General features: G+C 39.9%; 2 protein-coding genes across 12 annotated transcripts in view; one reads left to right on the forward strand and one right to left on the reverse strand.

Moving 5' to 3' along the window:
• Positions 1 to 3,251: 3,251 nt before the first annotated feature.
• On the forward strand, positions 3,252 to 18,607 carry LRP2BP (LRP2 binding protein). Of its 9 annotated transcripts, none has more exons than XR_012064504.1 (11): positions 3,253 to 3,510; positions 3,937 to 4,063; positions 4,771 to 4,883; positions 7,486 to 7,599; positions 10,890 to 11,032; positions 11,109 to 11,214; positions 12,110 to 12,333; positions 13,767 to 13,900; positions 14,362 to 14,786; positions 16,175 to 16,269; positions 18,407 to 18,607. XR_012064504.1 is itself a non-coding variant. In XM_072950458.1 (9 exons), the coding sequence occupies exons 1-8, from the start codon at positions 3,958 to 3,960 to the stop codon at positions 16,238 to 16,240; spliced, it is 1,047 nt and encodes a 348-aa protein (XP_072806559.1). In that variant the 5' UTR covers positions 3,918 to 3,957; the 3' UTR covers positions 16,241 to 16,269; positions 18,407 to 18,607. The 9 variants fall into 9 exon arrangements, 2 of the variants coding, with proteins under 2 accessions (XP_072806560.1, XP_072806559.1); XR_012064501.1 differs by having other exon boundaries at positions 3,254 to 3,510; positions 13,726 to 13,900; XR_012064502.1 differs by lacking the exon at positions 16,175 to 16,269 and adding an exon at positions 16,308 to 16,483 and having other exon boundaries at positions 3,254 to 3,510; positions 13,726 to 13,900.
• A 397-nt stretch (positions 18,608 to 19,004) lies between these two features.
• The window catches only part of SNX25 (sorting nexin 25), a 99,293-nt gene continuing 93,976 nt past the window's right edge, over positions 19,005 to 24,321 (reverse strand). For all 3 annotated transcript variants that reach the window (XM_072950450.1, XM_072950449.1, XM_072950451.1), the window contains 4 exons: positions 23,637 to 23,703; positions 20,703 to 20,884; positions 20,093 to 20,193; positions 19,005 to 19,580 (listed from right to left, as the gene is read on the reverse strand). In XM_072950450.1, the coding sequence (XP_072806551.1) occupies positions 19,500 to 19,580; positions 20,093 to 20,193; positions 20,703 to 20,884; positions 23,637 to 23,703 (431 nt within the window). In that variant the 3' untranslated portion in view covers positions 19,005 to 19,499. The remainder of the gene's footprint in view (positions 19,581 to 20,092; positions 20,194 to 20,702; positions 20,885 to 23,636; positions 23,704 to 24,321) is intronic.

Here is a 24,321-nt window from a genome sequence, read left to right on the forward strand (position 1 = left end):
ACTTTTGACACATTTTCCCAAATTATCTAATAAATTATTTTTATTATCCAATTATTTTATGCAGGTCCAACTGATAACATAAATTTCTTACATGCTTAATGTTTTTTAAGAACTAAGTTACCACAATGTTACCTAGTCCAAGCGTGTACTGCTTGCCACACAACAGGCCAATAAATTGAGAGACAAGTTGTTGGGGCAAAGGAAACAACTTTATTTGGAAAGCCAGCAGACCGAGAAGATAGTAGACTAGTGTCCCAAAGAACCATCTTACCTGAGTTAGAATTCAGGCTGGCTTTATACTAAAAGGGGAAGGGTTAAAATCAAACATTTCCTGGTTCCAGTCTACCTGGAGAGGGGATGTGTTCATTTCTTCCTTCCTGCCGTCATTCACAGGCGGGCCTGGTCAGGATGTTTCCTGTGAGCTAAACAAAGGTATTTTAGCTTAATACTTATTACCTGGCAAGCAGAGTTCCCAGAGGTGGGCCATTATGTATAATCTAAGTTTATAGACAACATCCCTTTAGTGATTAACAAGCAATAGAATACAAAGTTTAAGGTAAAAGAAACAGATCTAATGTAGAGTCAGATTTGTTCTTCCCTATCACAAAAATACTTTGAGAGTTCCTTGTATAAGTGCCATTAAGCATAGAAATTACCTAGATTAATAGTGATGTTTGGAAGTTCATGAAATCTGATCTCTTGCCCAAAGGAATTGAGAAATAGGTGTGAGATGATACTATCTGTAACCTATGGGTTGTCTAAGAACATGGGGTGGAGACAAGCAAACTTGTGGGGCTGCTCATGATTCTTCTATGAAAGATTAACCCAGCTTTCCTGATCAGTGAGGCTCTCATCGTCATTAGGACAGCAGGTCAATTTAAATTTGTGTTGTTACAGACTTTTGTCACTTCCCCTTATGATTGCTCAACTGTCACCACACTTTGCAGATAATGAGCAATTATTACACATTGGAGAATTTACTTACGTATTTTACTACCTGACCCCTGGAAGTAAATCATTAAGGAGTGTCACTATAACAGCATCGGCGCTTCTGTACAAATAAGCTTCCATAAACTCAGAAAATAAACAGACAGTCACTAAATGATATTGCTGTTCATTTATCTTTGGATGTTGAGTGAATCCCCTCAGGAAAGGACCAAGTAGTCCTAACTGGCCAAAAAATGTTTCCACACAGTGGGAACAGCGCAGTGGGGGCATTTGAGTCCCACATAATTGGCATTAAGAATTTGAACAAATTTGTTTTTCTTACAATGTTTTATTTGCTTATATATTAGAGAAAAATAAAATTAAAAAGCTACTAGGATCTCCCATCCAGTGTTTACCACCTCTTTTATCTGGTAGTAAAAGACATCCTGTCTCTTCTCCTACTTTTTTTTTTTCTCATTTCAGGTCATAATGTTGTAAATTTACCACACCCAAAAGGAAGGGCATGGGGGGAAAAAAGCACTTTTGTTTTAAATAAACAAATGGAACTAGCTGGAAAAGGGGGGTGGGGAATAAAGAAAAAATAGAAAGCTATTGCCTGATTCAGTATTATCTTCTGATATCTCAGTAATAATTAGAATAATCTTTCTAAGTTTCATATATGCATAGATTATGCTTCCAGTTAATATATGAAGACTACATTTTTAAACTCCCGTTGGACAATGGCAATGAAAGGAACAGTGAACACAGGCCTTTGTACTTTGTACACAGGCCTGGTAAACATCGCATGAAAGAAGCCAGACACAAAAGGCCACATACTGTACAATTCCATTTTTATGGATATGCAGAATAGACAAATCTGTAAAGACAGAAAGTAGATGAGTGATTGCCAGAGCCGAAGGGAGGGAGAGACTGGGGAGTGATGCTAATGTCTACAGGGTTTCTCTCGGAGTGATGAAAATGCTCCGGAATTAGAAATTGGTGGTGGTAGCACAACCTTATGCAATTAACATTCACAGCAGCTGGAGACGGGCACCAGCTAATAAAGACCGGGAAGGTCATCACCAGCGTCCACTACACCTGCCCTTCCTTTTAAAATCATATATTTCTTTCAGATTTTACGTCTTTGATTAATGTCTACAATTTCTATCCTAGCATGTTCTAAGTTTACTGCATGCTCTGCAAACAATTGTCAAGTTTCAAATGATAATTTTATATCTAAACACAAGATTTGGCAGAAATAAACACATACTCTTGCTTTTTTAAATATTCTCAGTTCTCATTTTCTGAAATTAAAAAGTACTAAATTTTGACTTACCCTCTTACAGGAGTCCTGCCACTTTAAACAATCGTGTTAGTTCTGCTTTTTGGAGAAGAGTATGGAATAATGATGAAGTACACAGGTGCTGTGTCATCCCAGTGCTGTGTCACTTTCCAGCCCTGTGACCTGAGGCAAGTGACTTAATTTCTTCACTGGTGCCTCAGTTTCCTCATATGTTTAGTGGGCCTCATAATAGCTTCAGTTTTTAAAGTTTTTATAGGCGTTAGCACCTGTAAAGCACTTAGAACAAAGAACAAGTCCTGGCATATAGTAAGAGCTCAATAAATCTTTGCTTATATTTTCTAGATCCTCTCCAAATCTTCTTTTAAGATACAGCAAATAAAAACCATGTGCAGTATTGTAACTACAGAGGGCAACATGAGTTTAAATGAGATAAGGTCTTGTTTTCTGATTTGTTTCATTTCTGATGACCTTCCTGAATGTGCCAACTTTTTTCTTAGCCTTTTTGGATGCAGTAGCACAAGGGGGTAATATCTTCAGTGAAATTAAAAACTTCTATAACCAGTTTCTGAGTAAACTGATGGTGCTAGCTACCTCATCCCGATTGGATTGTCTTTTCTTCTAAATACTTTACCTAATATTGCTTCACCCTAAATTTCACTGGAAACATTTATATTTTACTAGTACAGCCATAGATTTTTGGAATCACATAATCAAATAATCTTACGTATCTAGGAACAGACATTTGGAAATCCTCTAGTTCAAACTACTTACAGTCCAAACTACAGATGAGGAAATAGACTCTTAAAAAGAGTAACTGACTCTTCCAAAATCGCTGATATTTCAGTGATTTTTTTCTTTAGTGTACTGAATCATCTCCTTTTTCTGCACTTCATTCTCATTAAGAAGCAATTTATTGTCTAAAATAGTATCATAAAATTGTACAGATGCTGCTTTCCAATCATACTAACAGTCTGCTGAGTTCTTCTCTTCACCCCCCATCAGGAACCTCTGCTGGAAGCTTGTTCCTGATTGGTGAACGCCTGCTGTAACAGTAGAATTCCAAAGAGTAAACAGAAAAGCATAGCAACCAGGGCGTTGGCTGTCTCACTCCCCTCAGCCTAGGCCACCCTGAACTCCTTCATCCCAAATGAGGGGGCCTCTACATTTTATCTGAAGGCTCTGATTCTCCATTCAGCTGTGATCCACCTTGTAACATGGCAATCCACTACAGACGAGAAGATAAAACTGAACAGCACAGCTGAAATAAAGTGTATTCCCAGGTAAAGTGGACAAATGCTTTCATTTGAGATGGACTGGTCTGATGAGCTTTAGTTACAAGGCAACAGGAAGGGACCAGTGCACAAGAACTGTGTCTATGGGCAGTGTCACCAGTTCCTCCTACTGGCAGCAGCTGTGGTGGGTGACATGACTCAGCGGAGTGTGTGATCTCAGAGCCAGAGAGGACTTGCGAACAGTTCTTAACGTGAACTCCATGCTGTGGAAACAGACCCGGAGGAGGGCTGTGCCTCTCATAGCTGTGGAGGGTCCTGGTTTCCTAAGAAACAATGTTCAGTGTTGGCACCCTGTCCATAGGTAATGAGGAAAGGATGCTTTCCATAATGACTGCCAAGTGGGAGTGGAGTCTCCTTTGCAGTTTTCTGGAGGAAGATTAGTCTACCATCTTATTTTTTTATTCTTGTTTACAGAATACCTATTGTGGAAACAGGATGAAGTTGACCAGTGAAAAGTTGCCCAAGAACCCCTTTTATGCCTCTCAATCCCACTATGCTGCTAAGAGCCCAAAACTCTTCCAGTGGAGAAAGGAAAAGACTGGTACAAATCTTGATAATATTTCCACTAAAAGTTAATCATGTATGCCAGAATAAAAGCGGCAAGAAATATGAGTCCATTGCTGTCAAGGAAGTAGTTAACTTTACTGTCCTTTTTAGCTTTTCTGTAAGAATCTGTGAAATTGCTACTGAACTTAACTGGTAGCAGATCATTAGTAAAGAAGTTTCATAATTAGATCCTGACCTTGATTTTACTCTCAGGACTTTAGGATTCCCTTCTGGAAAAGAGAAGCCGGATGCCACTTCCTATTAAAGAGAACAATGCCATTTAAAGTTACCATTTTTTTCTATAGACCTAAAAAATTAAATTGGGGATGGTTAGCTCATTTACTTAGAGTAGGTCCGTTAAGGCTCAAAGTAAGAATTTCACTCACCCACAGGACAGCTTTGCCTAAAGAACTGCACGTAGACTGCACTGCTAGAGCGCCTGCCTATTAGTAAAGAGGGTTAGTTTGACGACCAACCAACATACAGCCCTGATTATAGAAGGCACAGTGTCAGGTGCTATGATAGTACTTTTTGTTTAAGGTGGTGCTTTTTCCTTGAACTAAGGAAGTCTGTTTTAGGAATGAGAACTAGGAAAAAATGACTATAAATAGCATCAGATGAATTCTATATAATTTATGACTTCAAGAGAGAAAATTCATGTTGTATAGATAAAGATGGATTTCTTTACCTTTTTAAAATCAGATCATTACAGCCATGCTGATTTGGTGGAAAAGGCATTGCAGCTCTTGAAGGAGAGAATAAGAAGAGGGGATGCTCTGGCATATTTCCTACAAGGTCAACTGTATTTTGAAGAGGTATCATTTGTGTTGATTTGTTTTCGTTTCATATGAAGCTGCCGTTAGAGCCTCATAGCAAAAGTACCTGCCGAGTTCCTTACATTGTTAAACCAGGGAAATTCTGTCAAATTCCACAGATTGTGGTTGTGGCTTTAAGTATGATACATTGGTCCCAGCTTAAGGAGATACCTGATCTTTCTCCATAAAAGTCCTTCTAATGAATGTCACTTAGAGGAGTCATTTTGGTATAAAAATCTATTTTCATATGATAAATTAAAAATCTAATTTTTATATTTTTGCCCCAAATTTTCAGTATAATTCATAAAATATTTTCATATTAATAACAATTGAAAATCCTGATTCTTATCTAGTACTTAAAGTAGCTTTAGATGTTTCTCTTTGGAGTAAGGAGGGAATTACTCTCTTTGTCCACATTATGATAGGTCTTCAGAGCAGGTCTAGGAGGACCTGTGCAAAGTATCACTCCAATCTCAGTAATACAGCTTCAACTTTCCATTGAACCCAAGGGAAGATGTGAAAAAGGACCAGCTGTCCCCAGTCCTTCACTATGTTTGGGCAGCTGTTCACCTGTATCTCACTTACTAATCTTTTGATAGCACCTTCATTCATTCTGGGAACAAATATTTGTTGAAGACTCATCATGCACCTGTCACTACAAGAATCACATAACATACTGGTTAAGCAATGATCTTTCAGCTTCGGGCATAGTTTCAAATATGGCTCTATTGCTTGTTAACTGTGTATCCTTGGGCACACAGTTAATCTCTTGGTGCCTCAGTTTCCTCACCTGTAAAAGCAGGATAATAGTATGTGTTTCATAGAGCTATTGTGAGGATGTATTAATTGTGAAAAGACTAACAGGGCCTGGCACCTAGTAAGTGCTTTGTAAGTATTTGCTATTATTATGCTAGGCACTAATTATATAGTGATGAGGGAGTTAGAATGGTCCCCATTTCACAGAGGTTACAGTCTAGTGGAGGAAGAAAATAATTACTATATAATTACAAATATGCTAAAGTAGAAGGAAAGCAATTAAATGGGTACTCTGATAGAGAATTACTTAGGGGTGGGGGGAAGGACTTGAAGGAAAGGAAACAGGCAATGCAAACAGCCATGGGGAAGTGAATTCCAGGTAGAAGAGAGAACAAATGCAATGTTTCTCAGATGAGAGAGAGTCTGGTGAGCTCTGGGAATTAGGAGACCAGTACAGTAGGAAGCAAGGCAGAGAATGGCTCTAGATGAGCCTTGTTTAAAATGTAGTGAGAAGTCGCTGAAGCATTTTGAGTCTGTGATGAGTGGATTGGAAGGGAATCATGGAACCAAGACCAGTTCAGGGGGACATTATACTAGTTTGGGCAGGAGAGTTTGGTGGTCTTGACCAGAGTGTTAGCAGTGCAGCTGGGTCCTGGATTTATTTTGGAGACACAAGTAATGGCATCAGGGACTGAAAAACAGAGAATTGGGAGGAGCGAGTTTTGAGGAGACCATAAGGAGTTCAGTCTTGGGACATTTTATGTTTGAGAGTCCCCCTTGGTCATCCAAGTAGACAGGTTTCAAAGTAAAAACTACAGATAAGAGTCTAGATCTCAAAGGAGAAGACTGAGTTGAAGGTGTATGTATTTTCCAGCATGTATACGGTATTTAAAATCAAGAAAACTCACAGGACTTCCTTTCTCTTCCTTTGTATAGAGTATTCTAACTTTTCCAGTCCCCTTGTGTCTAGGCCAAATATTAGCCAGAAAGGAGAATGAATCTTTACAACTCAGTCATTTACTCATCATTATGGGTTAAGATAAATATTAGTTAGTATTTTGATGCAGTTTTTACTAATTGTATCAATTTCTTGATTAATTACAGTTTATGAAAAGAGAAATTCAATTGTGTTTCCAAAAGTTGTTTTTCCCTGGCCTGCTCCTCCTTAGTAATGACCTTCCAACTCACTAAGAGACTCTCTTTCCCCTATTGCAAATGATTCACCCTTTAGCAAGGCATTTTCCATGATGGATTAAGCTATAAGCCCCTTGTTGTTCCTTACACCTTAGCATATTTGTTATTCTGTCCTGTAACTCTGAGGGGCCTTAAATGAATGACATGTAACATGTAGGTTTTGTAAAGGAAGTATGGGAGGAAGATAGTTTTGGAGAATCACACTTTTGTTTTTCCATGTCTTCTCCCTAGCTGGAAAATGGCAAAATTGGAAGATTTGAGTCATATAATAGTGGATATCCTTTTTATATTTTCTATGAGACTTTGGCACCAGCTCTGAAGCTTCACGGATCCTGGGAGTGGTGGGTGATGCAGCAGGCCGGAATGAGCAGAGGGCTAGGCTACCACTTAGACAGAGGCTTGGCAGTAGCCAAGAATAAGACTGAAAGCTGTAGAATCTCACCCAGATTCCTCTTGGTCACTTCTCTCAGTTGCCATATTTAGGTTTATTTAATTGGTTTTATAGTTTATTGATTGTTGTCAATAACTTAAATTTGTGCTGTGTTTTGTTGTTTTATTTGGTGCTGCTAGCTAGATTTAGGTGGGAATTAAGTATTTGGGGTTACTGTAAGATAATAATGAAAATAATTCACTTTTTCCTGGGAGCTTATAGGGCTGGTATGAAGAAGCATTAGAACAGTTTGAAGAGATCAAGGAAAAGGACCATCAGGCTACTTACCAGCTAGGAGTAATGTATTACGACGGCCTGGGGACGACCACAGATGCTGTAAGTTACTGTTTTGTTCACAGTGTTTAAGATTTCATCGTTTATGGATTATTTGATACATTTAAAATTATTTAAATTTGGGTGGTAGGGTATAGCTCAGTTGGTAGAGCGCGTGATTAGCATGCACAAGGTCCTGGGTTCAATCCCCAGCACCTCCTCTAAAAATAAATAAATAAGTAAACTTAACGACCTCCCCCCTCAAAAAATAAAATAAAATAAATTTTTAAAATAAAAATATTTTTAAATAAATAAAAAAATATTTATATTTTAATAATATATTTCTATACTTATATTTCGATACTATCTACTCTTTTAGCATATAGCGTGAGGAGTTTTCATAAAACAGCTGACATGTGCTGAATTTTCAAAGACCAGCATGTAAGGGAAGGAGTGGCATTTAGACAGGTGAAGCAACACCAGCAGTGTTGGGGGAACCTGCTCCAGTAGCCGAGATCCAACTTCCTAAGCTTTTGTTTTGTTTTGTTTTCGCACATTTCAGTGTATTGACTGAAGTAATCTTGGAACCCTTACCCATTAACTGTGCTGTATATAGATAGGCAGCGAGGCACTGGAAAGCTTTCCATATAGGAACCTGGGCCAGAACAGTAACCGTAATACAACTACACATCCATCTAATCATACTCTGAGGCATTTGCCACTTAGTCTCTCAAACCATTATATCCTGTGATATACACCACGTAATTTAAGTCAGAAATGTAAACTGACATACTAATTGCATGAATCTTTTGTGATCTTCAAATAATAAAGCAGGTTTTAGGGAATTTACATTTAAATAGTATCATGGCTATGTCATGGCACAAGTTATAGAATGACTTAACATGGAGTTTAGAAATGGGTCCTTGGAAATGGTAACAGAGGTAGGATAATACTCATAGCTGTATCTTTTTAAAACCTTTAAACAAACAATCTAATAGAAAAATGCACAAAAACAAAAATAATAAACAATTTGAATTTACCAAAGAAATAGTAAATCCCCAAAGCAATTTGGAGAGCAGTGAAAAATATTTGCTGCACAAATGAGAGTCTGATGACTATTTTGTTAATTTTCTGGCTATATAGTTGTTTGTTTTAGTAGTTGCTCTAGAGATTACAATATGCATTTTTAACTTAGCACAATTTACACGAAGTGAATACTGAATTACTTCAGGTATAACGTAGGAACCTCGCAGAAGTATGCTTTCATTTACCACCCCCTATTCTTAGTGCCGTTTGTCACGGCTTGTGGATTAAATTTACATGCTATAAATCCCGAAATACAAAATAGTGTTATGTTGGCTTTAGTCATATCTTTTGGGAAGAATTTAGAGGAAAAACACACACACGTGCATGTATACATGTGTCTGCGTCTCCTTTTACATTTGTACACATCGCTGTTTCTGGGGCTCTTCATTCCTTCCTAATCTGACACCACGTTCCTTTTCCTTTCAACCTAAAGAACTTCCTTTAAAGGGCACTTCTTATCCAGAGTGCAGATAATGAGTTATCTCCGATTTTGATTACTGAAAAATGTCTTGCCTGCCTTCATTCCTGATGAACTGTTTTGCTGGTTGAGTTTTTTCCTTCCTCACTTTAAAAATGCCTTTCTAAACCCTTTGGGCCTTCATTCACTCTCATGAGAGGTCACTCTCTGGTTGTATTGTTGTTCCCTGTATATAATGTGTCATTTTCCTCTGGCTATTTGCAAGATTTTCTGTGGCTTTCAGCGGTTTGCCTATGATGTGTGCCTGGGAGGGAGTCTTTGTTTAAAATCCTGTCCGGGGTTCACTGAACTTCAAGGATCCCTTTCCATTGCAGTTTTCAAGAGTTATTCCTCTTCCAGCTTGTGTTCGCTTTCGGTAAACTTTCCATTGTCTTTAAAAAGTGGTTCTTTATGTTTAATCATTACCAGCTGTGGGGGGTTTACACTTCAGTCTCCTACCATTATACCACAAGTTCTCTCTCACTAACAAATGGTAGACACCTGCCTCACACATTTACAGAAATAAATCCATGTGATCTGGGACTTTACTTACAAGTAAAACATCTTTATTTTCTCATCTATTACTGTGTTGTTTAGCTGGCAAGAGCACTTTGAGAGAGCAGTGAGGGGGTAAAAGTTAGAATGCAGTGTATAAAAATGTACTTGACTGTGAAATATTATTTTCTTCTTTGGAGTGATTGTTGAAGGCTTTGAAACTGTGGGTTAAATGCATTGATTTTTGAAGCTTTTGACACTATGGGTTAAATGCACTTCACCTGCCTTCACTAATCAAGGTGGATTTTAAACTTGCATGTCCTAGAGGCCTCATGTAGGCTAAATAATCTATTTGCCTGAGTGGTTGTCTACAGACTTGCAGTCAGCTGCCTCTAGTTCGAGCTGAGCTGGTTAGGACCGCCCACCCTCCAAATGGGCATCCACCAGTGTCCGTTGGTTGGTGACCTTTTGAACGTGCAGAGGCCTGTAGCTTGGTTACACCTGCAAAGAACTAAGATTTCCTGCATCTTTTTCCAATCACCTTTCCCCACGCCTCCCCACACCTCATACTGCCCTGCTGCTCGTTATCCCATGAACACCTTGAGCTCCTTGCCTTTGGGGAGGCAGGTTTGAGATTTGTTCTCCCAACTCCTACTTGATTGACTTGTGACTAAGCCTCTCTTTGCTGCAAACCTCAGGGTGTCCGCGTCTTGGCTCGCTGTGCATTGGGCAAGATGAACTGGGGTCTGTAAACAGTTTGTGTCTGGGTTTTTTGGAGGGGGCAAGCCTTTTGTTGCTAGCGCTTAGAATGTCTTCTGTGCTTTGTGACCATGCAGATGTCACAAGATGAGTGTATGAGATGTAAATGGTCGCTGGGCACACCTAGTGAAAGTATGTTGAAGAGAGAAGACAGTATTTAGGGGCTCACACATGTACTGTAAGCATTGTTCATGTAAAAGGCTGGCCGTTCGTGCACTTTGCCAAGTTCTAGAAACTGCCAATTCAGAAAAAGGGCTACGAGACGAGAAGGAGAAAAAGGGAAACCATATTGAGACATAATCCGATCCTGGAAGCTATAAAATGAAGGGAGTGCTTGACTTCCCAGAGCTCCTGGGAGTGCTGACTCAGGAGACAGACTGACTTCTAGCCCTGCGGAGCCCAGGACAACATGCTGGCTACGCACAGACTTATGACATTGACTTACGACATTATACACGTCAGAGGGGGAACGCTCTACAGCACTATTGGGAGGAAGAACTCAGTTTGGGTAAAACTAAACTAGGATTTTTTGTTGTGTTCTCTTCCTTCATGGAAGGAAAAAGGAGTGGAATATATGAAGAAAATTATTGATTCTCCATGTCCCAAAGCAAGACACTTAAAATTTGCAGCAGCTTACAACCTTGGAAGAGCTTATTATGAAGGAAAAGGCGTTAAACGATCAGATGAGGAAGCCGAAAGGTAACCTGAACTGAGAAGATTCTGTATTAATCAAATGCTGAAGCAAAGAATGACTTGCCCTGCCCTTCTCTTTCAGACTGTGGCTTTTTGCTGCCGACAATGGAAATCCAAAAGCTAGTGTGAAGGCTCAAAGTATCCTAGGATTGTATTATTCAACAAAGGAGCCCAAAGAGTTAGAGAAGGTAACAGCAATCTATTTGCTTCACTCCTCGCATCACGTAGAGATTAACATTTGTTCCACTATTTCTTTCACGAAGGGAGGGTGGTGAGGACTAAGTGTGTATCTTAATACTTCTTTAAAATGTAAAGAAAGCTTACATTTCAGGATCTCCAAGCTCACTTCACCCTTTCCTCTACTATGAAGGCTGCCTTCCCTGCCTCTACCAAAGGACAATACAGGTGTGAGCATTTTGTGTGCTATAAAAAAGCACACATCCAAATATTCTACCATAGAAAGTAAAAGACGAGGGAGAGTAAATAGTCTCTTTAATCATCAGTAATGGGAACCCTTTCCAAGATCTCTTACAGGAAGAAGGAAATGAGGAGGCGTTAAGGGCAAACTTGGAAGAGGTACATAACCACCAAGACCCTTGTCTGATAACTGAGCAGCTACTTGGAAATTTAAACTAACTCAACTTCACTGTAGCTGAGTATTAAGCAAACATTCTTAAGATGTTCTGTCCTCGGTGCCCTTGGTCCTGCTAGAGCGCCGAGTGGATCTGAGGGAGCGGCTGTCCCTCAGGCATCAGCCGCTCCCTTCTCCCCACTGCACCTCATCACAAAGCCTGTCAGACACTTAGCTCCTGCTCCCATCTGCTTGACCCTTCCTCTGGAAAAGCTGAATCGTGAAGCCTAGGACAGCTGAGCTCTGGAGACCCGCACCGTGGGCAGGCCTGGAGCAGGCTCCCCTCAGCAGCCCCCCTTAGGCACGTGAAACTGGTGCTGCCCCAAGTACATTCAAGAGGCCGGAACGATGTCCTAGAGATCAAAGAATGGTTCTGTCTTAGAGAGATTTTTCTTCCAGTATTCTCTCATAGTTCCACCTTGTGAATAAGGTGGGACTGTGGTTTTCCTTAGGCATTTTATTGGCATTCAGAAGCTTGCGGCAATGGAAACCTGGAGTCCCAGGGTGCACTCGGGCTCATGTTCTTGTACGGACAAGGCACCCGGCAGGATACTGAGGCCGCGCTCTGCTGCCTGAGGGAGGCGGCGGAGAGGGGCAACGTCTACGCTCAAGGGAGTCTCGTGGAGTATTACTATAAGGTCAAATTCTTCACCAAGTGTGTCGCGTTTTCCAAAAGGTGAGTAAGTCGGATAAAAGTACCTAGAAACTCTGACTAGAAGTTTTGTGCCGCTGACCTCGCTGCAGTATTGGACATGCCGGCCAGGAGCACTCGAAATGCGGCCAGTGCAACTGAAGACTGAACTTCAGATTTTCATTGGATTTTAATTTAAACAGCCACAGTAGCTAGTGGCTACCACGCTGGATAGAATATCTGTGCTGTCAGCCTGAGGGATTTCATTTCAGGGCCTTTTGCTCTACAGAGCAAAGTGATCTTTGTATACCAGCTGAGTGATCCTAATCGATGCCCCTGAAGTTAGACTTGTTTTGTAATCCTACAGTATTTTCTTCATAAAAACTAGTATATATAAAATATTTTAATATTTCTGATGTGCCAATCTATGTTAAACTTCTCCTTCCTCCGCCATAGGTTCTGTAACTACACAAAGGCAATATAGTTTGAGGGCTGTAAAATGAAAATGGTTAAGACTCTTAAAGCTAACACCTTATGAAATATGGAAATTTTTCTGAGGCTGTGTACCTTCCTACATGTATTTATGCACAATGTACAAATGCATGACACCGGGAGAGACAGACGTGGATGTCCTCTAGAGTGACTGTGAGATGCTCATACTCCCCTCCTGCAGCGCCCTCCCGACAGAGCCCACAGGCTCCCCCATCCCCCAACCCAGTGTAAGGCCCACAGCTACTCTGGGGAACGGAAGGAATGGCTTCTGCCCTCTCCTCCTCAACATCTTGGCCTCCAGTGGCAGGCCACTTAAAGGTGTGATCTCCAATGTCCCAAATCTCCAAGTGCCCATCTGGCTCGAACTAAGACTTCAAATAATTCTTTATTGGAACTTTCCATTATTGTCTCTGTTCCTTTTCCCATAATATTACAGTTGACATGGAGTTGACACATCTCATTTTCATCTAATTCTCCGTATCTGTATCTGGATTATAAAGAGGGACTTTTTATTGCCCATTTTTAATGGAGATGTGCAAGTTTCCTAAGGTGTCTTCTGGTCCTGTGTGACTAAAGTCCAAGTTTAAGGTTGAGCTTTAAATAAATGACCCAAAGAAAGAGAAAAAATGCTTTCTCTCCATTGTTTAAATCTGCAAAGTGATATCCGTATTTTAAACCTTTACATAAACTCTTGTTTCCTAGAGGTTAAGCCTGACGAGGACAATCCTAGGGGAGCTGTAAAGTAACCGCTGAAGTAGCTCCTCTTCTCCTGGTGTTAGCTGACTAGTGTATTTACCCTTAACCACACAGCAAACAACTTTGTTCTCAAACTGGAAGGAATGATAGGGAAATCACTGGGGCACAAAGATAGTTTCCAGGCATGTTTGTAAGAATGTAAACTCTAACTGATACCCTTTTTAATTCCACAACTGGATGTTGTGACAGGATTGCTGACTACGATGAGGTTCACGATATCCCTATGATAGCGCGGGTCACAGACTGCCTCCCGGAATTCATCAGCAGAGGCATGGCCATGGCCTCTTTCTACCACGCGCGGTGTCTGCAGCTTGGCTTGGGTATCACAAAGGATGAAGCGACAGCTAAACACTATTATTCTAAAGTAAGCCTGAGAACAAATATAAATTGACTCCAATAGGAATTCCTGGGCTTTTAGTTGAGACTTAAACATCTCTATAAATTAGTGGGGTTATTCCCCCCTGCTTATTGTGTAGATAACCTGTCTACTGAGAGGCTGTCAGACGTGGAGCCTGTTTGCAGACAATTCTGTCATTCTTAACATTATTAAGCTCAGATGGTACAATTTCTATTTTTGATGCAAATTATTTGACTCTACCTGCAGCCTAAGGCCCAGCACTGAGAACTTAAAGCCCGAACAGAATGTTCATGCCTTTCACCCAGAAAAAGTATGAATCTCTATCTTCATTCTAGGGCCTTAGAGTACATTTCATTAAAGTTTTTGACGTATGACATCTACCACACTTAGGTAGATATTCAAGAGTTTGAGGTAATCAGTTAAAATAAGCCTTTTTATGTTTTAATCCACACAATCAATTTATTTAGGTCCTGAGTGGATTTCACATCTAAAATCAAGAACTGTTAAAAAGAGCAAAGAGATTGTGAAAAGAAATCATTATGAATAGTAACTGCAAGTTCCTTTTTAAAGAAAACAAAAAATTGCACACCTTGGGTTCATAACATCCATGAAGTCCAAATTAGAGTTACATCATAAAACTTACACAGCAATTCGTGTAGTGCACAAATTATCAGCTGGAAGAGGAAAACAAGGAAAGGAACAATTTTCTAGGTCCTTTGCCTGACTCTGATCATATTACAGCAGTGGTTCTCAAACTTATCTGCATATTAAAATCACCTTGGGTCTCTGAAATTCCAAAGCCCAGGCCATATTTCAGAACAATTAAATCACCGTCTCCTGGAGTGGGACCCAAACATATTTGTTGAAGCTCACCAGGGATTCCAACGTACAGGTAAGTTTGGAACCCTAAATTTTGTTAGAAATTAAAATTTCCAGAGTATTAAACCCACATCAACACAAATATAGGAACACAGCACAAAAATACAACTGACCTTTGAGATATTTACCATGACACCATTCTATTAGTATCAGTAATTGTCTTAATTTTTAAAAACCTAAACGTTTTGTGTATTATACTGATTTCCAAACCAAGTCATTTTGGGATTCTATGCTATCCTTAATATCCTTTCCAAACGAACATAAGCAGAGGACTCTGGATGAAAAATATCCTAAATGTGGTATATGTTCATCCTAAACCAGCGTAACAAATAGATTACAGCCTTAGGCCTATTTTCCTTGTGGGAGATAAGAGCCCCATTACTCAATTTTAGCCACTGGATTTTACGCAAGATACTTTCAAAATAGGGAAAACTCAAAGTAAGCCAGTTGAAGGGTCTGGAATCATGCCAGATGAGGCATGATAAAGGGAACTGAGTATTTCACTCAGGAAAGGGACATGAGGGGCTCCTGGTAGTGGTCTTCACCAGACTGAAAGGCTGTCCTACAAAAGAAAGCACTCTCGGGGAGGAAGAATTGCAGTCCAGAGCTGTGTGTACGGGAAAGGTGAGGCCACAGCTGAAGAGACCGTGGGCCTAAAGCCAGGAGACCCAGGCCTGGTCTCAGCTCTGCCACGGCCAGGCTGGGTGACTGCCAACTACCCCGCCTCTCGGCTTCCAGGAAACCAGCAATGTGTGTCCCCCTAGGACCCACCAGCGATTCGAGAAGTACAGGGAGGGGAAACTGTAGCTTAATACAAAGACTATTCTAAAATCACTGTTCAGAAAATAAAAAACGTTTTACCTGTAAGGGGTGACTTTTTGCCACTAGAAGCAAAACCAAGCAAATACCTGGGGACCAACTGTCATGGGAATTAAAGGGACGATTTCTGCATGGACTGAGGTTTAGATGAGGTAACTAACCTCTCTCTCTCTCAAATTCCTGACATTCTATGAAGTTATGTACCTTATTGCTAATTTAGGCATAACAGAACCACGTAACAGAACCACGTAACATTATACATGCTGCTATTCACACGAGGTAATACATCCGGAGCCAAACGTTAGTGCTTTCCATTTTACTTATTTTAATCGTTCATAACAGAATACTATCAATGTGTAAATCCTTTATTCTTGGCACGGAAAATTTTCTCTCAAATGAGAATAGCATGCTTATTTTTAGTACGATCTATTTTGCTTAGGTTAATTTGAACTTCCCTTAAGAGGTCAGAATAGAAATGTGTCATAACTAAGAAATTCGCTAATTCACTGTACTCTATTTTTCTTTAAAAACAAAAAAATCTAACAATTCAAAATATATCTAACTTTTTCTTTGATTTTTAAGGCTTGTCATCTGAATCCTGCATTGGCAGATGAACTTCATGCTTTACTTATTCGTCAGAGAATTTAGACCACAGTGCATTTCTAACACCTTAGAACGTGTGTATAATAGCTATGTTTGTTTTCTGCTTCCCAAGTTACATTATCCTGGGTGTTGTACTGATGACATGTTACCTTCACTCTTGAATTTGTATCATGTTGCAACTTGAAACCGAGCTACGAGATCGAATGGCAGGAAAAGGCCTCAAAGATCTGGCTCTTGGCCAAGAGACTGGCTGAGATCATGTCAAATATTTGAAAACTATTCCATAAAGCAAGTATTTTTTTCTATTCTTAGTGTCCTTAAAGACAGTGCAGTATAAATGCTACAAACTTACCCAAAAAAGTCTGAAAGTTTAATTCTTTAAACTTCTTTAACCCTTAGTTTTGTGAATTTTCAATATTTTAAAATTTTAGTTATCTAAAACTTTAAAATCTAGAATTCACAAAACTGAATAAAGGTCAAAAAGATCTAAAATTTTGAAATGTTTTTAAAAAGTTTCTATATAGCATTTATACCTCTGAAGTTATTAAAACTAAGACCACACTAAGTCTTTTGGGACAGCTTGTATTCTTAAATTAGCCATTTATTTGTAAGACTCTCTTATAAATTTCAAAATTAGTGGGTTTAAGAAATTACTCAGAATCTTGCCCCTCCATATCTTAAAAGATCTTAATAAGTAAAACTGCTGTAGTCCTGATCATTGAAACAAGATGTTTCTTTGTGCTTCAACTCCTTTTCTACATTTTAAAAACCCTCAATGTATTTCAAAGCAAGATAAAATGTGGAAAAAAATCTCGAATTATGTACCAATGTAAGAACTGTAACTAAAATGTTAAATTACATTAGCAAGAGGTTTTCTCTATCAATTACATCTATAAAGGCAGAAGTCGACAGTAAATATAGGATCCATTTGCAGAAGCTGGTATGGCAATGAACGTCTGTGAAACAAATACTAAAAATGTTTTAAAGAAACCTGAACAAGACCTTCTTTGTAAACTGATATGGCTTTATTTTATAAATCACAACCCTCCTGTCCAAAGTGTATTTACAAGATCTTGTCTTAACTGAGAAAACGCAACTGATATGTAGGTGCCAGTCACTAAAGAAGTATTGTAGGACAGAAAATGACTTGTTCTAGTATGTTCTGGTTTGCCTATATTATTTGAACTTCATTTTGTCTCTATATAAAGAGAAGAAATTTCAACAAAATTAGGCCATATACTTCTCTCTTCAATCTCTTAAAGAGTATAAACTTAAACTACCCCTGAAACCCAATCCTTTTAAAGTTAACTTCTGCAGACTCTGTCTTCCTCCAGTAACACATTTCCATGTCTCTGGCCCTTTATAAGATTCTATAAAATCTAACTTAAATCCTTCTACAACACAAGCCCACTTGCTTCACTCTTGTTTTCTTAATACCACCCATAGAACATTCCTTCAGTCGTTTGAAGATCCAAATTCCCAACCAGTGTTTTCTTCTCCACACTCAATCCAGTTCCTTAAGCTAAGAATCTAAAACAGAAATAAGGCAGTGTATGGGGACTTTAACAGCACTGTTAATCTTTCTTCATCCCCATCGTGAAGACCACTTTTTTAGCTTCCATTAAAATGGCTCTGAGAAATCCTAAAGGTAGGAGGTTGACATATGTCACAGTTGGTAATACAGTTATATGTCTTCAGTGAATCCAGAACAGAATTTAAAAATTCATTTTACTGTAGTTACCATGAAGCTGGCCCTTCCGGCACAGGTAAGCCCTTCCCTGCAAACTGAGACCACTGCAACCATGGTGCACTCTGTGGTCTGTGATCAGGTCAGTCTTTAACTCAAGTGAGTTGAAACTAAGATGGTTAACTTTTTTTAAAAAAAATCAAAACTTCAAGAGTCCTTATAGCTGCTACCTTATGAAAAAGTGAGACTTCCTCTTCAGGAGTCATTAACAGCTACAGCTCATGCCTAAGACGGCCCTTTCCAGTAACTAGTGTGAGTTTGGGGGCTGGGTGGCTTCACGCTGCTTCTCTGAATGCCACACATCCCTATAAAGGACACATAATTCTTATCCACATAAATAGCCAACTTTCAGGTTTCTAAAAGTGTCCAAGTATCTTGATTGGAAAAAAAGGACAAAGAACTGTAGCTAAAAGAATCTCAAAGATAAAATTTGACTTACTAATTTTTAATCATTTATCTTTCAGAACTGGTGTTTCACATCAGGAACTCGGCAGGTGTGATCTGACATCGCCAAGACCACTTTAATATATATACATAGTACTTTTCTTTCATGGATTTCAAACTGAATTTCTGCTTAATTGTTTGCTCTCAATATTCCTGGGGGTTAGAAAGGAAAAAGTGTTTTAAACACATCACTGCAAAATAAATGGTGAAACCCAGAAAAATTGTCCTTGGTCACACTATTAAAAACACAGCAACACGTGTGCCCTGGATCTCACCTAATGCCTCTCCTAGTCCCCAAAACTAGCTCACACAGTCAAGTCTGGAACAGCCTGAAGTAACTTCCCTTCTCTTTGCTTCCCCATCTCATTTCCTGCCCATCCTTCAAAGGTCGGCTGATACCCCACCTCCCTCATACAACATTTCAAGCACCAATTTGGCTCTTCTCATTCACACCACAAATTATATTTTTCATTCATTCCGTGTCTGGAGAAAGGCAGCAAACTTTATGCTTCCTTACGGAAGTACTCACATGCACGGAGTTTTCTACAAAAAAGGCACTTGGAAATAACTACCTTTAGTGTTTCAACTTTGAGATATAAGCATCTTAAACATCAGCGCTCTGATTCATTTTTATATTTTATTGCTCCAAATGCTTCAAACTATGGGAAATCTTTGGTAAAAATAAAGACAGTAAAATTTTCACAATAACTTCACACAAAGCATTGCACAGTATTCAGTACACACGAGTATAGGAATGTTCAGAATCCTCAGAGAGGAAATCAACTGTACAGTGTTCATAGTTCTTCATTTAAAACAACTTCATAAATATTTAAAATAGTTCCTAGGTTCTTACCATGTATTAACATTTATGTTTCAATCATACATTGACCTTGAAAGGATTTATATTAAAATAAAAATTAACAGAAGAGGTTTTTTCTGTTGCCTACTATATACAGCATCAAGTTTGCCCCCCAATTCTGCTTCCTTCACATAAAACTAGAGAGGGGCAACTAGAAGATCAATATAGTTCTCAGTCAAGCCCTCTGTGGAAAAGAGGAAAATGTTTCATGTCTATTAGCACAGACATTTCTCTGGTGGCTTATCTGTATAGTCTCAAACTTGACCAGCTTTCAGTTGATCTAAGTGAGTCCTCAGCTCAGGACACAATTCCAACAGCAGCACCTCCATCAGCACCTGAACCAAGACAGAAAAATAGAAAAATGTCTTTTTTTCCTCTAAGGGTTTACTCAAACATCTACATCTAAGACAAGTCTAATTTTAGGTCTGAGATGATTCTCTGAAAAAGTTACTTAAACAAAAGGAATCAGTATTATATAAACTCCATTTAGCATCAGATTGATTTATTTCATGCTCCATTAACCATCATCAAACCATCTACGATATTTATCACTGCTCACTATTACCAGACGGCTAGGAAACTGTGCTTTGCTGTCAGGCAGAAATGGTACATCACGAGTCAAGAGAGAAAACAACCAGCAGGTGAGGAGGACAACACTGCATCCACTGGGGGTATTTTTTTTTTAAACCAAACTGAACAGACAAAAATGAAGCAGAGAAAATGGGTTCAGAGTTACAAAGAGTAAGAATGATTAAGAATAGAAAGAATTAAAATCTACCCCCATATGTGAACAGAATTATAAAATAGAACAAACACTGAATGCGCTAGGAGGCTTTAAAGTACTCACATATAACAGATGTTTATTGGCTCTTGTTTCTTGCAGCGCATTGAATATTTTTATTATACCGTGACGTGCATTTTGCTGTCCAACAAGGCTCTGAAGCATATCTGAAAAATTAAGTTTATATTCCCCGCTGCTACTGATGCCGTGCACGTGGCACGGACCTTCAGGAAAGGGGCTACGGCACGGCGCACACACGGTACAGAGAGGCGCGGAGACAGGAGGGACGTGAGGGACTCGTTCTTCCCAACGTTTAGAGAGAAAATAAATGTACACGTTTTCAGCATAAGGCATTTACACAAACTACAGCTTTAATATGAGGCTACCCAATTAAAAACTGAGCTCCCAACAGGGTACTTTAGCAGGAAAATATTTTTAAAGCATAAAATCTATTCTCTGTTCTAAAACACTTTTCTAGTTAAATTATAACCAGTACTGTTCTTATTGGGATTCTCAGTAGAATTTCTTAGCAAGGGGCAAGGCATGATTTAAATGAAAAAAAAGTATGATCACTTTTTTTTTTTCATTGTAAATGTTTCCCGTGTGAAAAACACCTTAGTGGGGCTAACAGTCCCCTTTTTGTCTCTCACTTTCAGGATGGGAACCCAGGCCTCACCTGGAATGTTCTCGAGCAGCTTCTGCTGCGCTCTTTGTTTTGTTTCCTGGCTTTGTTCTTTGCTTCGGATTGTGGTCGGTGGTGCCAATTTCCCATTGGGCCAGAAAGAATCCCGGAAAACATTGATGTAGTAAACCAACATTTGCTCACTGAAAATCCAGTTCACTGTGTCCCGGATTTGTCTTTCAAGAGAAAAATATTTCTTGGATGAGGTTTTTAAAAACATTCATTCTCTGTTCTCAAAAGGCGTTTATCAGTGGGTAGGGTAGATTAAGAGACAGCCCGACTCTAAGCATTTGATGAACAAACTAGGGATGGGATTTTTAAACTCTGGCTCCAGAAGTTACTTTTCATTTTGCTAACACTGATGCCCCCCAGTCCTGGGGCTCACACGGTCACTGGTACTGATTTCTCTAAACGTCTGCCATGTGGTGTCGTTCAATCTGAAAAGACAAGGGCTGAGAGACTGATTCGTCTGAAGCTTGCAGCTGCTCCGCCTGTGCCTGGGATGTAACACACTCATTTCTCTATGGAGTGGCATAGACTGAAAACATGAATCCATTAAGAAGTGTGGAAGCCGGCCTGGAACGCCTCCCCGCGCTCCCGCAGCACTGGGGGAGCAGCAGGCCTTCTCATGAGCTGTGGCGTGGGGTTGCTGTGGCAGGAGACTTTGGGCGGGGTTCTCTGACCCGGGGGACATCTCCCATGCTCAGAGGCACAGAGGAAAAAACCCTTCACCACAAAGGGGAGGACTCTGAAAAGATACACTGCCGTCCAGCCCCTCCAGATTCCCACAGAAATGACAGGGCAGACCCTGACCTGCACAGGTATAAAGAAGTGGTTTTATCTGGCTGCCCAGGTCTTCGCACACCCAGGCTTCAGCAGTCACTAGTCCAGTTCCAACCAACCACAGGATTTCTGCTGTCAAGAGCCTGGGAGTAGCTGTGGGGTTGGGAGGGGAAGTGTTTCTGCTGAAAAGGGGAAAAGAATCACCTTAGACTATTAGCATTGGGAAGACCTGAAATTTCCAACTTAATTCACAAATAATAATAAATCAAAAAGCCCTTTAAGAATCTGACTTCCCAACCAGACTTTTAAAGGGACATTGTGAGGTTTCCAGGAATAGTGTCTGAAACAGATGTTCCAGGCCCAGCACTTGCCCACAGTGATCCAGTCACCAGTGAAGTCAACTCTGCAAGTCAAAGCCTCGGTAATGCCGTTTGCAACTGCAAGTCTCCTAAGATTCTTCCCCACACTGACCAGAACTGTGAAGCTCATATCTAGACCAAATAAAATAATTTTATCCAACAAAGGGAACCTGCTGACCTGCCTGCTCAGGTAAAATCTACATAAAAACGCAGACAGCTTGCTTTTCCTGCAAGTCTTTGAGTTACTCACTGGCACTGCAGGGAGAAATGAAGAATGAAAATTGCAGTTTGCAACCTAAAATTGAGTGACTCTTGCCAAAGGCCATACCTAAGCATTTTCTACCAATTTAGGGCTGACTTTGTATTAGCCAAAACCGTAGAAAGCTTTGGAAGCAGTTCCGGGATGTGAAATTACAGTTGGTACAAGGCAAGAGGCTCATATTGTACTGCTGCTTAATTTTATGATGTGTCATCATCTGCCTGAGGCAAAAACAGCAGAGGGCCAGGTGCTCGGCAGTCCTCCACCTGAGAAAGCCCCGCTGACCAACAGCCTGAAAGTTCTCCACGTGACGCTCCCCCACCCCCAGCCCCGCGAGAGTAACTGTCAAATGTACGCACCACTCTCAAACCACAGCTGCTCACCTGAAAATTAAGAGCCAATAGCATAAATAGGAGCAAGGAACGTACACGTGATTTACTGAAACTGGAAAAGAAAACAGCAAGTCTGGAGTTCTGAGAAAAATGGGGCCATTTTGGAAATTTCTTTAGCCAAGGCCTGTTAGTGCTCAGGTTACAAGATTTGTCTTAGACTGAAACCGTAAGTTAAAGAGGACATTTTTTTTTTTGCTTAAAGCAAAAGCCTGCGATACTAATTCAACTAAATATGCCACTAACACCATTTTTTAAAAAATCTTAGAAATAAAAAGAAACTTTGGCTTATGACCACAGGGGAAATATGTCCTACTTGCAAATGAATAAAAATATAACATGTTATTTATTATATTTCCCCTTAAAGATCTGTAAGATTCATGATAAAACTATCATGTTAACCCTGTACATATATTTGACAACTAAATTAATCTTTCACTTGGAAAAATCTGTTAATTTCATCTTAACACGTATTTTGCTGTACAAAAAAAAACCTGATTTTTCCCCTTATTTTTAGCAGTTGACTCGCATTTTTGTTGTGCAGGGAGTCATGATGTTTACAGTCTTGAAGAGTACTGGGTGTGGAGGGTAACGTGTATGTGTACCGATAACGTAATATAGCTTAAGGATACACATGTGGCTTACAGCTGTGTTATACAATTCACACACCCCTCATGGGTACCCAGTAACCAACAAGGGGAATTACTATTTTAATGTCAACCCAATTCTAAAAAAAAATACATGGTTTGCATTTCCCTCCAAATAAATAGCTGCCATGTGATGCTCATCCTACTTTCATTTTGGCTCAGAGTCTAAGCCTTAAACTGATCTCCATCACGTGACATAAAAAGGCTGTACCCAACATACTCAAACCAGTCATCATGGTCAAAAGAGAACTTTACAGAACAATCCCCTGAACCCTCGCCAGCCAGCAGGCTGGAGCCAGCTCAAGCTTCCGTCAGCTAGTTCACCGAGCCTTCTGTGGGAGAAATTCTTGCAGAAATCTGCTTCCCTATCCAATCTTAGAATCATATCAGAAATAAACAGAGAAACTGAAATACCTTCAGTTGGAGAGGCAATCTGACTATTAAGGCAAAGGGTAGGGCATGAATTCAAAGGTTCATTTCGTGCAACTCACTTGTTGATGGTTCTTCCAAAAGTGACCTGAACGAGAGCAATTAATGTTCTTCTCACCCATTTAAACACTAAAATAGAAATCAGAGGGAAAGTATTATCACAGGCTATCACATCGTGACATTTCATACTGACACAAAGCATAAAGCTTACCACATCACTCAGCCGCAGTCCTGACACCAAGTTGGGGGCTATGGTACCTGCAGAACTGGGGTCTAGGTTAGCAAGCTTCTGCCCAGGAGAAGTCTGATGACTAAGCTTCCATTTTCTACACGGCAACTGATGAGATGAAAGCCAAGACTTTTACGGCCTTTCAGTGCCTAAACAACGGCTGAGCTGGAAGTGGAAGTAACACTTCACGGGTCCCTGGGCGGCTGACTACATGTCTGTTTCCCACCAGCACCCAGTGCAGTTCCTATTTTAGATTTCTGTCCGGCTTATGGAGCCCAATTTTCTAACACACTGCTCCGAACGAGAAACATCTGTAGTCAAATGTTGACAAATATTTTGAAATATTAATGAACTGATGGATCTAACTGCTCCCTTTTGAATTGCAGTTTGTGGATCATCATGTGTTTTTACGTATTTTATGCATTTGGGGGAAGAAAGGTGAACTGGGAAGAGCCAGGATCCCCAGTGAGACGTGGACCCGGCACTCCTGTGACACTGCCTGGAGCAGTGGGCGCATC

Source organism: Vicugna pacos, chromosome 26, assembly GCF_048564905.1.
Source record: "Vicugna pacos chromosome 26, VicPac4, whole genome shotgun sequence".
In the NCBI taxonomy this organism is placed as follows: Eukaryota; Metazoa; Chordata; class Mammalia; order Artiodactyla; family Camelidae; genus Vicugna; species Vicugna pacos.

Coding starts and splice junctions, on each gene's coding strand:
- LRP2BP (XM_072950458.1), top strand. CDS start 3,958: ATGAAGTTGACCAGTGAAAAGTTGCCCAAGAACCCCTTTTATGCCTCT. Junction 4,064..4,770: donor GTGGAGAAAGGAAAAGACTG/GTACAAATCTTG, acceptor TTTTAAAATCAG/ATCATTACAGCCATGCTGAT. Junction 7,600..10,889: donor TGGGGACGACCACAGATGCT/GTAAGTTACTGT, acceptor CCTTCATGGAAG/GAAAAAGGAGTGGAATATAT.